A 16642-nucleotide genomic window follows, 5' to 3' on the forward strand; every position below is an offset into this window, starting at 1 on the left:
CTCCCTAAGGTCTTCACTGAAGGCACTTCTGCACATATTTTTCTGTGGACTGGGGAAGCCCCTGGCCAAACTGCTATCCTGTCTGATAACTTCCTACTTACCCTTTAAGAATTACATCATAGTCATGGCTCTACAGCGCCTTTCCCAGCCTCATTTTGTGACCTGATGTACATAAATACATCACCTCCTGTGGTAATTATTTATAAATAAGTGTCCCAGGCACCTAGTCTAATGCTGGTGTAGCATGTAGACACGTTCAATAAATATTCACTAATAGTGCTGCTGATGTGAGTCTAGACACGTTTACTGGTCATATTCTTATATTTCCATTATATTTTGCCCAGTACTTTTAATACTGAAGTTTTCTTCAGCGTCCACACAGAGTTGATGCAGGACAGTTCCAGGTAGTTCTTTAGACAGTATTCTCAGATCATGGATGTAATTGTACTATCTCAAGTAGAAAGGATGACTTGGCTTGCCTCTTCCTTGCCATCAAATCTCTGGCAGTTTATCTGGGCAAAGGTAGAATTAGGGTCCCTGGGACATCATTATACCCTCTGCTGGCGAGCATGCTGGCCATATTCTTGAGTCCAGAACTCTATATTCTAGAAGTTGGAACACCCTTTCAATGAAGTAATCTGAGGGCTGACAGCTGCCATTTGTTGAGCATTTACAACATATACTGTGCGAGTCACTTCATTTTTCATTTCTCAAAAAAACAAACAAAAAAATGAGGACGAGGCACTGGTATTATCCTACTTTACAGAAAAACAAATTGAGGCTAGTGAACATCGTGTAACTTTTCTTAAATTCTGATAGCTACGAAGTGGCAGAACTGAGATTTGAATCCAGGTCTCTGATTCCAAAAGCTCATGGGTATCATTTTCTGTGATGTGACTCCAAGCAGGATGCAGCTCCCCAATGTGAGAAACACCGGGGTCTGTGGCCAGCAGCACCATCTTTAAATTATCCTCAGTTTCCAAGGTGAGATAATTATATCAACGATTTAAAGTATCTTACCTGGAAATGACCTCATTTTGTAAAGGAAGGCACAGCTTTTTAGGAAACAAAAATAAATAGGAGTGACCTTATTAAGTTTCCCTTAAAGTTTTTAGTCACTTCATCGTAAAATTACACATAGAAGCTACATAAAAGTATAGACTTCAGTTGGCCTACTATCACACACAATTCTATTTTAAATGTTCTCTGAAGGATACCCAGCCATATGGTTTGGCTAGTGAAGCCAACATTGTAGACTCAACACTTGGAAGCAAATGCTTTCTCCTGAGCTCATAATTGAAGAATCATTATAGTTACCTAAACAGTTTTAAAGAAGTCTATACAGGATGTAGCAAATGAACTCTTTATACTACCTACTTATTTCCAATTCATTTTTATGTCAATTTGCATTTAATACTTTCTAGGCATTTAGCCGAATAGAAGAGCTAATGGAAATTCAGATGGACAAGCTACTCATAGTATCCATTGATTGAAGGTCATCATCACTGAGATCAATAATTAAAATTAATAACAGCACCCCTCATAGATCAAAGGCCAGAAAATTCTCTATGCTGGTACTCTATGGCATAAAGGGTAGAGACAGAGGGATTTAAGAACAATAAGATAAAATTCTACTCTCTTAGGTTAGGAGGCTCCATTTATTAATAGAGCTATTAATAGAACTAAGTGGCAGGCACTCAGACAGTCACATTACATATCACTTTTAAGTACTACAACATCCCTACTTTGTAGAAGTTATCTCCACTTTACAGATGAAAAAACTGAGGCTCAGAAAGGTTCAGTAATTTGTCATTGCTGTGCATCTTGCCTAAGGAATGTTGAGATGCATATCTAGGTCTGTTTGGCTCTCCATTTCCTGCTATTTCCATTCCAGCATGCTGCTTCCTAAAACGTTTCTTATTTGGTGAAGATAATAATCAGACATGGACAAGACTGAAAGAGATATACACAAAGTGGGAGTGTCAGATAATTTGGTGTTGAGATCCTAGAAGGGGATCTGACATTTGATTTGGCTCTCTTTAAAAAAAGAAAAAAAAGAAAAAAGATTGTGCCAGGTAGAAGGAAGGTAGTCAAGATGGATGTGGTAAAAGATGGTAGAAAGTTCCAGAGGCATGAAATGGCATGGCGGGGGTTGGGGATGTGGGAAGAAAGGAAAATAAAACTGCAGGTCACAACTTTATGCATCATGTGAAGGGCGTATCCTGTGGGCAAGTGAGAGTCTTTACATGATAGTAGCAAAGCTATGACAGAGTCAGATGGGTGGCCTAGAGGGGACAGCCTGCAAAAGGGGAGATGCTTTCACCAGAGATGAGGAGGAACTGGTCAAAGAGAGTAGATTTAAAAGGTAAGGATGAGCGGAATAGATAGTACTTGGTGAGTGAATTTAAGGGTGAAGAAGAGGAGAGAGAACAATAAGAATTAACATTCATGGCATCCTTTCTGTCCACGAGGTGCTGTGCTTAGCTTTTACAATCTACATCTTTGAAACCACATAATAAGTCCATGAGAGGAGTATCTTTATTATTCCCAGTCTATATGGAAAAAAGTAACACCTAGAAGTCTCAGTATCAGCTAGCAAATTATAGAAACTTGAATGCACGCGATTTGACTACATGATCTTTTGATTTTTACTATTGCATCTTTTGACTCACTGGATGAGTCCAAGGTTCCCATTCACTAGGACAGGGACCGGGAAGAGATGAAATGTGTATAGAGAGACTGATTGAGATCAACATTGTACATTGCGAATTTGACTTTCTTACAGAACATACAGGTGGAAATATCTGGTTAAATAAAGAATTGGAAGGAGAACAGGAAACTAAAGGTAAAGAAGGTATCATTATACAGAGAGAGGTTAAAACCGAGGGCCCACATAAGTGTGTTGGTGGAAGGTGGATGGTGACAAGGATAGATGGTGTAAAGACTACTCCCCATTTGAAAATAAGTACATACAGACATAGAACCTTCTAACAACTCAATCCTATAAACTCAAGCAGTCTTTATTTGCAATGATGCCTTTTGTGACTTTTTGTTCCAGTGTGAGAGATATTTATTTGCCTGACTTCTCAAAATCATTGCCTTATTGGAATGTGAAGAGTTGTTCTCTCCAAACTCTAGGTCCAGAGAGCGCTGGGCTTCTCTAGAAGGTCACCATTACTGATGTTCATAAATTTGTCTCAACTGGACGTTTAAGCATCCACGTCTTAAGATTCTTGTGAACAAATATGTTTTCAAGAGGGAAGAACAATATTGTAAAAATTAGAAACAAAATAGTTTGCTTCTTCCAAATGTGTCTCTTTCTCCTTCGGGTCTACCCACTCCATACCCTGCTCTTGTGGCACTGCTCCTGCAGTCCTGTGGACAGGATCCCAGGTGACAACAGAACAGTGGGCCTGAGCTAGAGAAAAGTATCACTATACAGCACATACTCTTAACTGAGAGGTCACGGTCACACCATCACACTGCCTGCATTGCAAAGTGCTTTCTGGAGGATGAAGGAAAAGTCTGAGTGGACAAGAAATGTTCCTGTGGCACAGTGCAGCAAGCATTGTTTCCCAATCTCCAAACAGTGGGAAGAGTTTTTTTGGAAACCATTTAGCAGTTACAGAGACTCAGTCCAGAAAGTCAGAGTAGTTCATGACATGACTCATTAAGTGCTTGTACCATTTCCCCCCCCTAAAAATGCAGTCTGCACAAGAGACATGCATCTGTGGAACTGGCCAGGTAGACAATAGGCCTTGAGAAGGGGACTATTTTACAAAATCCAAAATTTTCTGTGTCAGGATACCTCAAAAGAAAACTGAGCAGTGTCAAGGGAAGAATTTCAAGAGCAAATCAAAGGTTTCTGGTGATTCTATTGTATTTTATAAAACCATTACATTTCTCTTTTTGGTCATGGCGAGGTCTATTGGCACAAACAGCACAGCCACAAAGTATTCTTTTGATTTTAATAACTCATCTGATATATATTTATATATATTTATATATCTGCTCATCTTCATTTCCTCAGCAAGAGGGGAAATAAAAATATTGATCTATAAAATAAGCTGATGAGAACACAATGCCAAAAATAGCTTATGTTAAGTGCAAGGGGTGAAGCTTGAAAGCAAGCTAAATTGCAACGACATATTGATTTAACATTTTAAATACAAGACTTGCAATAAAATAATTCTTGAGATATGCTTCTCATTTTTAGTTTACTTTTTAAAAACTACTCTCTATACACAAATCCAGTTGTAACACTTGACAGTAGCATTATGGGGCATGATAGAACTTTGGTACACATTGCAGATATGGATGGGTAATGTCTGGAAATGATATTCCTTCACCAGTTAGAGCACTGTACAGCAAGGAACCAGCCACCTGATCCCGTAGAATGTTCCCACCAGAACCACAGAGCCCTTCCCAGATCCATTGGAGACAGCGGGAAAAAGTGGGCTCACTGGATCCATATTGTGTTTCCTCTCTCGGTTCTCCTGGGTTCCACTGTCAGCTCCCCAAAAGTGGAAAAAAACTGCTCCATTTCTTTCTGAAGCATGTCGTTTCTTTTCTCTGCATCTTCTTTTGCTCGCTCTGCATTTCGCATTTTGATTTCTATCATTGTGAACTTTTTCCTTTCTTGATCCAGTTCATCATGGAGGCTCATCATTTCTGTTTCCAAAGTCAAGTTTCGCTGTTCTAAGCTAGATAGGATGGGGGAGGGAATACAAGATAAAGCAATTTTATTCACTTGAAATGTGACAGGGATACAAATATTATCTGAACTCTGTCTCTGCAATGCTTAGGAAATTGTAATGGGCCCTTTCAAATCAGTGAGGCTAGGTCCAATGATTTAAAAGGTGTTAGTTTCATTCATTCATTCATTCATTCTGCTAGGATGATTTACTATCATTTAAAAAAATTTAATTTTTTTTTTTTGAGAAAGAGAAGTGTTGGGGGAGGGGCAGAGAGAGAGGGAGACACAGAATCCAAAGCAGGCTCCAGGCTCCAGTTGTCAGCACAGAGCCTGATGTGGAGCTTGAATTCATGAGTCGTGAGATCATAACTTGAGCCTAAGGCAGACTCTTAACCAACTGAGCCACCCAGGTGCCCCAATTTACTATCATTTTAGCAAGAAGAGCCCAAGACCTCTCTTGGAAGCACTTAGTTGTCATTTGATTGCAAATGAATGAATGTCAGCACAGAGAAGCCAGAGACTGTTATCTGCACAGAATGGCAGATGCAGAAGGCAGCCTGAACCACAAGGCTTTCTGGAGTCATTTCATGTAATGTTGGCTTTACTAGAAGAAAGAGGGGAAGTGATAAAGTTGGGGGAAAAAGGACATCATATTTGCTTTCTATCAAAGGAAAAATAATGATAGTGAAAATATCATCAAGAGATAGCTTAAGTCTCTTATGTCAGGAAGTAACTAATCAAAATAAAAGTGGTATAACAATACGAATACCAGAAAAAATTGATTTTTAGCAAAATCATTATTACAATTGAAGATGACTATTAATGATATAAAGACTGATTCATCAGGGAGATATAAAAAATTCTGAACTTTATTCACCTATATTCACCTAGTAGTCTAGCCTCAAATTATTCAATATAAAATATAACAAATTTATAAGGAGAAATTGATAAGTCTACAATAACATTAGGAGATTTTTTTCTCAGAAATTATAGATCTGTCTGATAGAAATTAGAAGAAATATAAAGGATTTGAACAACTTGATTAACACACTTGATCTATTAGGCATGGGTAGAATCCCAAACCAATAATAAAAGAATAGTTTTTTTTTTAATTTTTTAAAGTTTTATTTTTGAGAAAGAGAGAGAGAGCATGCAAGCAGGGGAGGGGCTGAGAGAGGGAGACACAGAATCTGAAGCAGGCTCTGAGCTGTCAGTGCAGAGTCCAACATGGGGCTCGAACCCACAAACTGTGAGATCATGACCTGAGCCGAAGTTGAATGCCCAACCGACTGAGCCACCAGGCACCCCAAGAATAGTTTTTACCAGGCCAAATAATTGATATCATACAAATGAATTTCTCCGACCACAATACAACAAAGTGAGAAACTAATGTGGGGGGAAAGAACATCAAAGTCATGTGTTTAAAAGCTAAAGAGCATGTATCAGTGATTGATAACTAAACAAAGTTAAATAGTATCCATCTATCTATCATCTATCTATGAATTCTATTTCACTTCAATATTGGTGGGATGTAGTTTAAAAGAAATTGAAAGAGACAAATATGACTCTGAACAGGAATGATCAGAAATTAAATAGAATAGTTAACCTCTTTTTTTTCAATGTTTACTTATTTATTTTTGAGACACAGAGAGAGAGAGAGAGAGAGAGAGGGAGCAAGCAAGGGGCAGAGGGACAGAATCTCAAGCAGGCTCTGCATTGTCAGTGCAAAACCCAACGTGGAGCTCCAACTCACTGTGAGATCATGATCTGAGCCAAAATCAAGAGTCAGATGCTTAACCAACTGAGCCACCCAGGTGCCCCTAGAACAGTTAACCTCTTCTATTTCCGTGGCTTGGGTATGGGGCAGCTCCTCAGCCCCATTTTTCTGTGGCCCTCTCCCTCTGGCTGTCAGACAGGTAGGAATGCTATAGTGAAATTGAGATGGCATTCTATGGGAAAGTTTTATCATTTTATCAAAGTCTCTGAAATGCACTATACATCACAGAACATAAATACGTCACCAACATTCTCATAAATCAGAATGATTTTTTTTCCTCTGCTAATACAAGTTTGAAGTGATATCTCTTGCTTCCCAGTGCTAAGTGCTAAGTTATCATCATGCATTGGCAGAAATCCAGAATTCTGGTTGCCAGTGGTTGCAAAAACTACATTCACAAATGAGAGTCTTTCTTCTTAGGTAAACCTCCTGCCACTTGGCATTATAAAGAAAAATTCAAACCAAGTTTCTGCTCACCAAGGTTTACAAAAACTACTTTCTAAGAAAGTAATTTTTCAACTTCATGGATAAGTAGTGCTTTAGTTTATATTTACTTTACCAGAGCTCTTGAAAATATATTTCTTTTGGCCTGAAAATTGACAAATGGATTCAACAAATATTAAAATACATTAAAGTTGACTTTCTGTGTAATGAAGAAGCCATGTGGGGTTTGGAGGCATAGCAGTAATTGAAGCTGGACAAAGAACGGTGTTCACTGCCATGAGGACCCTAGGACACCCACACAGGAGGAGGGCCACCAAGTCACACAGCCTGAATGTGGGGTGGAGACCACAGATGGGCAACTGCATGCTGAACTGAGCCTTGGGTCTTCTCCTACTTGAGAATTAAATCTCCTACATTATGCTGAAAGGAGAACATAAAAATCATCAAGTTTGTAATGTCCATAACCCTAGTAAAAACACGGGGTGGTGACATTCTGGTTTCTGGCACAGGGTTCTGTTTGTGAGCCCTGGGCTCCATTGTCTGTATTCCCGCCTTTCAAGTCCACGGAAACATCTGACAAACGCCCCTGATCCTGCCTAGATTGCTTCCCTAGAGAAGATGCTAGGTAAACGTCTACCTTGATCATCTTATTAGATGTAAACTGATATAAATTAGGTTTTACCGTAAGTGCTTCCTTATAAATCGTATTTTTTGCTCCTTGTTTCAGGCCATAATTTCCCTTGTCCATATGAATGCACATCATGTCATTGTTTTTCTCAAAAATCTCCATGGATTCTAATCTCAGAATAAAAGCCAGACTTAAGGGGCACCTGGGTGGCTCAGTTAGTTAAGCGTCTGACTTCGGCTCGGGTCATGATCTCAGGGTTTGTGAGTTTGAGCCCTGGGTTGGGCTCTGGGCTGACAGTGCAGAGTCTGCTTGGGATTCTCTCTGTGTGTCTGCCTCTCCCTTGCTCTCTGTGTCTCTCAGAAATAAACTTAAAAAAAAAAAGCCAGACTTAAAATGATCTCCAAGGCCCTCTCTGAGTCCCTGCCCATCCCATCTCATGGCATTTCCACTTGCTCTTCCTCCAAATGTCTGCACAGCGTCCTTTTTGACTTCCTGTAAGGCCCTGCACATGACCTTGCACCTCACCAATGCTTCTCACCCTCTACCCTGCGTTAGTCTTCTCCTTAGCATCTGATCTATTCTACTACTTGATCTGTCTCTGTAGTAGAATGGAAGCAGGTTCCACGAGGGCTGAGTCTTTGCCTATTTTATTCACTGCTGAATCTTCAGGGCCTAGAGTGGAGCCTGGAAGAGGGCAGACACTCTCTCAGCATTCAACTATGAAAAGAATGAAAAAGAAAGGTCTGTTTATTTTGATACTTTTTCTTCACCCTTATTTCATCCTCTTTCCATCAGTGAAAACAGGCTCCTTACTTTCCATTTATCCTCGCCCCTCTCTTTCCAGACCTTAACACAAACCCACACGTTTACTAGCAGAAGATAGCACCATCGAGCACCTATTCTGTGCTAGGGACAAGGCTCAATGATTTCTTACATGTTTTTGAGGTAAAACCCACTCATATTTACGTTTTTCACAGTACGAACCTAAAGCGCAAAGAGATGAAGCAAACTGTCCCCAAATCCCACAGCTGACAAATGGTGAAGCCTGGACTTGAACTCAGGTCTGTGATTCTGGAGCCAGCATGTTTAGCCCCCTGTGTGAACCTGTCCTGCAGTAGGGGGCTGTCGGGCCCTCTCTGGCAGTTAGGAGCTCCAGATTTTCCTCACCTCTTTATCCTGGACTCATACTCTATCTTCTGTTTGGTCATCTCCTGTTTCAGGCTGGACACTAAACTGTGCAGGGCACTGTGGTTGCTGGTGTTGTTGCCCACAAACGTCTCACTGTTGTCGCTGCTGCTGGTGGCACGACTGCTTCGACCTCCCACACTCCTCCGGTCACTTTTGTTTTCATAGTCCCCAGGGTGGGAGAGGTCATCCTGTGGGGGCCCATCCAAAACAGGGTCCTCAAAATTACTCCCGTAAAAGTCTTGCTCTGGGCAGGTGGTGGTAGAAGAGCGACAGGAGTTGGAATTCTCCGGGAGGGAGATTTCACAGGAAGAAGTGGACCAGGTGGCGCTGTCGACACTCTGCTTGTCATCAAGGTTCATCATGGAGAACTGCTGATGGACGTTATCATAGGTGGAGAGTCTGTTGTGCTGGCCTGACTCCCCTGCTTGTTCTTTCTGCTTGTTATCCCTCAGGGTCACGTAGCCATTGGGCAGCCAGCTCATGCTGCGACCGTTCACGGGGTTCCCAAGCATGTCGGGGTTCAAAATGCCCATTCTCACCGTTCCATTCTGTACACTGTGGGTGCCCATTTTGGTACCAGACCCCTTCAGTGAAGAGGTCCTTCTGGCCTGTAAGCTCCCATTGGGAGTGGTTTGGGTTTTCTCCAGGCCTTCGGCATTACTGCTGCTGAAGGACCCATTGGTGACTATCCCACTGCCCTTATTGAAGGCAGGATTCTTTTTGACCATAAGAGGGGGGCTTCTAGAGACATCCAGCTTGTGAACGCTGTTCCTTGGGCTGTTGGTTTTACTACCTGGTAGAGCTGTGGGGGATCCATTATCCACACCACTTCTCTGGGGAGACTCGGACTTGTCCCAAGAGCACCGCCTGCCAGGACTGTCCTTAGTATTATTGTTCTCCTTATTCTGTAGCTGGCCCATGGTGGCTTTCTTCTGAATTTCATTGTTGTTATTGCTCGTGCCATCTTGGGGTTTGCTTTGCAGTTCTGCATCTTTGGGGAAGAGGCGATCATGTTTGCTAATCATCATTGACATCAACTGCTGGACCACCACCGTGCCTGGAATTGCATAGAAAACACAGCAGTTTATTTTCCAATTTGAAAGTGACTCTTAAAGAACCACATTCAGATGAACATTCAACATTTTTAGTAGTAGTGCTGAACATTCAACATTTTTAGTAGTAGTATATGCAATGAACTGTACCTAGCACTTTACTTTCATTAGTTTAGTCAGATTTTAAAACAAATCAATGAATAGGTAGTTATTATCACTGTATTGTAAATGTTAAGTAACTTGACCAAGGTCACAAAGCTATTAAGGAGCAGATTCAGGGCTTGAAACCAGAGTTAGCTGGTACCAAAGAACAGGCTTTTAATCATTATGCACAATTTCTTGCAAGTTTAAGATTTAATTATGAGAAATCTTCCTTAGGAGGAGGTCAGCGTGATGTCTCATCTGACAACTGCCTGAAACCATCAAGACATTTTAGTAGCATTTATAAGTGGGACCCTATATGATCTCTGGTGGATACATGGTCTGTCTTTCTCATGTAGCAAGATACTGAAGTTCTTTTTTTTTTTCTTTTCAAATTTTTATTTAAATTCTATTAAGTTCACATGCTATATGCAATATTGGTTTCAGGAGCAGAATTCAATGATTCATCACTTACATGCAACATCCAGTGCTCAACATAACAAGTGCCTTCTTTTATTTTTTTTTTTAAAATTTTTTAACGCTTATTTATTTTTGAGACAGAGAGAGACAGAGCATGAACAGGGGAGGGGCAGAGAGAGAGGGAGACAGAATCTGAAACAGGCTCCAGGCTCTGAGCAGTCAGCACAGAGCCCAACGTGGGGCTCAAACTCACGGACCGTGAGATCTGACCTGAGCCAAAGTCAGACGCTTAACCGACTGAGCCACCCAGGCGGCCCAACAAGTGCCTTCTTAATACCTATCCATCTAGCCCATCTCCTACCCACCTCCTTCCATCAACTCAATTTGTTCTCTATCTTTAAGAGTTTCTTATGCTTTGTTTCTCTCTCTTTTTTCTTTTCTCCCCCCCAACCAAGTTCATCTGTTTTGTTTCTTAAATTTTACGTGTAAGTGAAATCATGTTGTCTTTCTCTGACTGACTTATTTTGCTTAGCATAATACAGTCTAGCTTCATCCACATAATTGCAAATGGCAAAATTTCATTCTTATGGATGGCCAACTAATATTCCATTATATATGTGTGTGTATTATTGTATCCTTTAGGTAAATACCTAATAGTGCAATTGCTGGATGGTAGGGTAGTTCTATTTTTAGCGTCTTGAGGAACCTCCATACTGTTCTCCAGAGTGACTGCATCAGTTTACATTCCTTCACAGTGGAAGAGGGTTCCCCTTTCTCCACATCCTCGCCAATACCTGTTTTTTTTTTTGTGCTGTTAATTTTAGCCATTTTGACAGGTGTGAGGTGGTATCTCATTGTGGTTTTGATTTGTATTTCCCTAATGAGGAGTGGTGTTGAGCATCTTTTCAAATCAGCCATCTGAGTGTCTTCTTTGGAAAAGTGTTCTCTATCTTTAGGAGTCACTTAAATGGATTTCTTAGATGGATTATTTGTTTTTTGGGTGTTTAATCTGATAAATTCTGTTTTTTTAACTTTGTAATAAGTTTTTTTTTTAATTTTATTTTTTATTTTTTAAAATTTACATCCAAATTAGTTAGCATATAGTGCAACAATGATTTCAGGAGTAGACTCCTTAGTGCCCCTTACCCATTTAGCACATCCCACCTCCCACAACCCCTCCAGTAACCCTCAGTTTGTTGAGTCTCTTCTGTTTTGTCCCCCTCCCTGTTTTTATATTATTTTTGTTTCCCTTCCCTTATGTTCATCTGTTTTTTCTCTTAAAGTCCTCGTATGAATGAAGTCATGATTTTTGTCTTTCTCTGACTGACTAATTTCGTTTAGCATAATACCCTCCAGTTCCATCCACGTAGTTGCAAATGGCAAGATTTCATTCTTTTTGATTGCTGAGTAATACTCCATTGTATGTATATATATATATATATATATATATATATATATATATATATACCACATTTTCTTTATTCATTCATCCACCGATGGACATTTGGGCTCTTCCATACTTTGGCTATTGTTGATAGTGCTGCTATAAACATGGGGGTGCATGTGTCCCTTCAAAACAGCACACCTGTATCCCTTGGATAAATGCCTAGTAGTGCAACTTCTGGGTGTAGGATAGTTCTATTTTTAGTTTTTTGAGGAACCTCCATACTGCTTTCCAGAGTGGCTGCACCAGCTTGCCCCAAAGATACTGAAGTTCTATACGACTTTTGTCACTATTCAAAAGCTTTAAGGCATCTTAAGTGACATCAGCCAGAATGGTAAAATGAAGATCTCCAAAAAGCCTCATCTCCATAAAAGCAACTGACACATGTGTTATGAATCAACATTTTTAGGAATCTGTAAATTAAAGACTTGGTGCAGTCTGGAGAGTGTTTATTCAAGAAAACTGGTTGACTCTCAGTAAGAACAGCAACCTCTGTGGTGTTTTACCTTTCTTCCCATCCTTTTCTCCCTAGCTTTGTAACAGCCTTGAAAACTAATAGCCTAAAATCACAGTGGGAACCAGCAGCTTGGTAGACCCTGCCATGAGCAGAACAGCGTTGGAATTCCAAAGCTCCATTCCCAGATATTGTCATTGTTTGACATACTTGGTGGTTCCCTTGAAGACCCCACTCACAATGCACATCTTTATTTGATCTGACTAGTAATTTGACCAGTATGAAGAGCATTATTCTCAGGAGCATTTGTCAAAAATAATGAGGGCATTTTTGTTTAATATCATGGCTGCCCGAAGCAGTGGATAACAGTTGGGACAGACAGTAGGCTTAAAAAGACACAAAGCTTAAAAGGAAAATCTGAGGAATGAGATTTCCACAGGAGGTTTTAGAAAGCTTGGATCTATTCCTGGGAATCTGGAAGACTACATGAATGTTTAAGGTTATGTGTATGTCTACAGCTGTGTGCATGTTCACACAGAAATTAGGAGTCCCTAGTCTCTCACCTCTGGCTTATCTTGAGGCTCTGCATGAGGAGAAACTGAAGGCTACTGCAGAGTTGTAAACTACCTGGCTGAATGTCGAAGGTTTGCCCCAACATGCTTTGCCCCAACATACAGAGCCTTTTGGTAAAAGATGGGAAACTTATTGGCCTATGAAATTTAAGGAAATCTTTGCCAATAATTAGTTGACAACTAAGCAAACCAAGCAGAGACTTCAGTGGCCACACATGGCAAAGAATAAAGACTTTATAGAATTAGTCCAGAAAAATCACTAAACAAACAACAACAAACCCTAGGAGGGGGAGAATCTGATATCCAATGTTCTCATTATTATATTATTAAAAATGTTCAGTTTTTGGGGCATCTGGGTGGCTCAATAGGTTAAGCGTCTGACTTCAGCTCAGGTCATGATCTCACAGTTCATGAGTTCGAGCCCCACATCGGGCTCTGTGCTGACAGCTCAGAGCCTGGAGCTTGCTTTGGATTCTCTCTCCCTCTCTCTCTGCCCCTCCCCTGCTCATGCTCTGTTTCAAAAATAAATAGACATTAAAAAATTTCTTTTAAAAATGTTCAGTTTCAACAAAAAATATGAGACATGCAAAGAATAAAGATATTATGGCCCATATACAGGAAAAAAACAAACTCTGAGGAAGCCTAGACATGGCACTCACTAGACAAAGACTTTAATTCAGCTATTTTAAATGCATTTTATTTTATTTTATTTATTTTTTTAAATGCATTTTAAAAATTAAAGGAAACCATACCTAAAGAAACCAGATGAAAGTGAAAATAATGTCTCACCAAATAGAGTGTATCAATAAAGAGAAACTACAAAAATGAACAAAATAGATATCCTGGAGTTGGAATTTATAATAAGTGAAATGAAAAAAAAAATCAGTAGAGGGAATTAACAGCAGATTTGAGCAGGCAGAAGAAAGAATTGGTACACCTGCTAACAAATCAGTAGAGGTTACCCGATCTGAGGAGCATAAAAGAAAAAGAATGAAGAAAAATAAACAGAGCCTCAGAGACCTGTGGGACACCATAACGTATACCATCATATGCCCAATGGTAGTACCAGAAGGACAGTCCCAGAGAAGAAAGAATATTTAAACAAAGAGCTGCTGAAAATGTCCCATTTTGACGAAAACCATGATGTGTACATCCAAAAACTCAGCAAATTCCAAGCTAGGTAAGTGCAAAAGGATCCAAACCTAGACTCATCATAGTCAAGCTGTCTTAAACCCAAAACAAAGAAAGAATCCTGAAAGTAGCAACAGAGAAGCAACTCATGCACAAGGGACCCTTAATAAGATGAACAGCTGATTTCTCATCATTTCTCATTGTCAGAAGGAAATGGGATAAAATCTTCAAAATGTTGAAATAAAGACTGTCAGGCGAGAATTCTATATTCAACAAACCTATGTCTCAAAACGGAGGAGAAATAAAGACATTTCTAGATAAACAAAAACTGAGAGAATCTGTTACTACCAAGCCTAGTTCAAGAAGAAATAACAAAGTTCAGGGCATTTTAACTTTTTTTTGGGGCGGGGGGAGGAGGGAGAGAGCGAGCATGGGAGTGTCAGAGAGAGAATCCCAAGCAGGCTCCTCACTGTCAGTGCAGAGACCTAATTGGGCTCAAACTCACAAACTGTGAGATCATGACCTGAGCTGAAAGCAAGAGCTGGACACTTAACCAACTAAGCTACCCAGAGGCCCAGAGTCAGGGCATTTTAGACGATTAAAAGACCTTTGAGAAAGAAAATAATTCTCTTACACATATTAAACTACTATGATTTCCATTTGATTCCCATATTTTCACTATGCACTGTAAAGTATGAATTAGATATGAATAACAGGTTTCAGACAGAAAAATAGACACTAAAGGACAAAAATGTTGACCTATTATTAAAATTTTTTTAAACATTTATTATTTTGAGGGAGAGAGAGAGAGAGAAAGACAGAGAGACAGAGTGCAAATGGGGGAGGGGCAGAGAGAGAGGGAGACACAGAATCCAAAGGAGGCTTCAGGCTCTGAGCTGTCAGCACAGAGCCCAACACAGAGCTCAAACTCATGGACCCAGAGATCATGACCTGAGCTGAAGTTGGACGCTTACCCAATTGAGCCACCCAGGTGCCCCAAAGTTGGTCTATTATTAAAAGCAGCAATTTATTAAAAAATCAGTGGATTTTTATGGTTTTATGGCATATTATCTGAAATCTCAAAATGTATTTTCACATATTCCTCACTGACTTACAAGCTGAGCTCCCCATCCCTTACAACTGGCTGACACCATTAAACAGGCTTCTCAACTAGTTTCCTAACTCGGAGCCCCTTCTCCCTCAATAATATAAGCCTTATTAAGTATTAACTTATTCATGTGCCCACAATAAAGTGGTAATAGGTTAATGTAAACCTCAATCATCTTTGCCTTAGCTTGAACTATACTAATTTGATGTGTTAATTGGGGTTTATATGATGTTGGTAAAAGCTCCTGGGAATAGTCTCTGAGAAATAAACATAGCAAAACTAAAATGTAAATGTAGTTTCTACATAAATGTAAATGTAGTTTACATTATGTTAGTTAATGTAGTAAATGTAGTTAGTAAATGTAGTTTCTATACAAAATACCTAAATTGAGATTTGGTAAGGAAAATGATGACAAGGGCTTTTGACAATGCAGATTTCTGCCGAAACAGCTACTAATTGTGTAGCTGTCAGAGAGTAGAGGCCTGATATGGAGTGAGGCCACTCTTCAGCTTAAAGCAACGCCTCAGCAAAATTTGACTCTATATAATTCAAAATCATATTCTGAATATTAAAAAAATGTGTTAAATCCATCTGTATCCTGCACACTTTTGTGATCCCAAAACTTAACGATAGATTTAGATCAAGAATCTTCAATGTGCCAGGTCTGATGCTGGGCCAGTGTTGCTCAAACATTAATGTTCACTAAAATTTCCTGGAGATTCTGTTCAAATGTAGGCATTAAGCGGGTCGTAAGATTTTACATTTCTAACCAGCTCCCAGATGACACCAGTAATGACAGAATAATATAACTGACATCACCTGGAAGCTCCAAACTGCAAATCTGAACAGAACCTACATGTTAACAATATCCCCAGGTGATTCCTATGTCTGTTAGAGTTTGAGAAACACTGTGTTTGGTGGAGATATTTCACTTATATCTCTTAAGTTTCTCAAAAGGTTATGAGATAGGACTTAAAATTTTTCAAATGAGGTTCAAATTGAGGTTCTGAGAGGTTAAGCTGTTTGTTCAAGGCCACATAGATGATAAATGACCAAGGTTACCAGTTTTATACTTCATCTTTTTACTCCAAAGCATGCACTCGTCCTATTATGTTTCAGCTGTTGGAATTTAAACTGTTGTAGTATCAAGTAAACTTGGGGTTGTTCTAAATAAGAAACCAAATAGGGGCACCTGGGTGGCTCAGTTGGTTAAGTGTCTGACTTCAGCTCAGGTCACGATCTCATGGCTCGTGAGTTTGAGCCCTGTATCAGGCTCTGTGCTGATAGCTCAGAGCCTGGAGCCTGCTTCCGATTCTGTGTCTCCCTCTCTCTCTGCCCCTCCCCAACTTTCATCCTGTTTCCGTTTGTCTGTCTCTCTCTCAGAAATCAATAAACATTAAAAAAAAAGAAAGAAACTAAATAAAAGACATCTATTGAATCAGAGTTGTGGAAGAAAAATGACTCAATAAAATTAATGGTATCATAAACCCATCTTTCCTTTTGAAGCAACCTCTGACTTTGTCATCCCAGTTTCAGTGCATATAGGAGTAAATCGGACGAAAAAATTTTAATCGAGTTAAAATGGCT

At 39.8% G+C, this 16642-nt stretch overlaps 1 protein-coding gene across 8 annotated transcripts in view; it reads right to left on the reverse strand.

The window, feature by feature from the left end:
• Nucleotides 1-3855: 3855 nt before the first annotated feature.
• ARHGAP24 (Rho GTPase activating protein 24) overlaps nt 3856-16642 on the reverse strand; it is a 671369-nt gene continuing 658582 nt past the window's right edge. For all 8 annotated transcript variants that reach the window (XM_058719598.1, XM_058719596.1, XM_058719597.1 and 5 more), the window contains 2 exons: nt 8713-9790; nt 3856-4703 (listed from right to left, as the gene is read on the reverse strand). In XM_058719598.1, coding sequence (XP_058575581.1) covers nt 4460-4703; nt 8713-9790 — 1322 coding nt within the window. In that variant the 3' untranslated portion in view covers nt 3856-4459. The remainder of the gene's footprint in view (nt 4704-8712; nt 9791-16642) is intronic.

Source organism: Neofelis nebulosa, chromosome 3 (genome assembly GCF_028018385.1).
Source record: "Neofelis nebulosa isolate mNeoNeb1 chromosome 3, mNeoNeb1.pri, whole genome shotgun sequence".
In the NCBI taxonomy this organism is placed as follows: domain Eukaryota; kingdom Metazoa; phylum Chordata; class Mammalia; order Carnivora; family Felidae; genus Neofelis; species Neofelis nebulosa.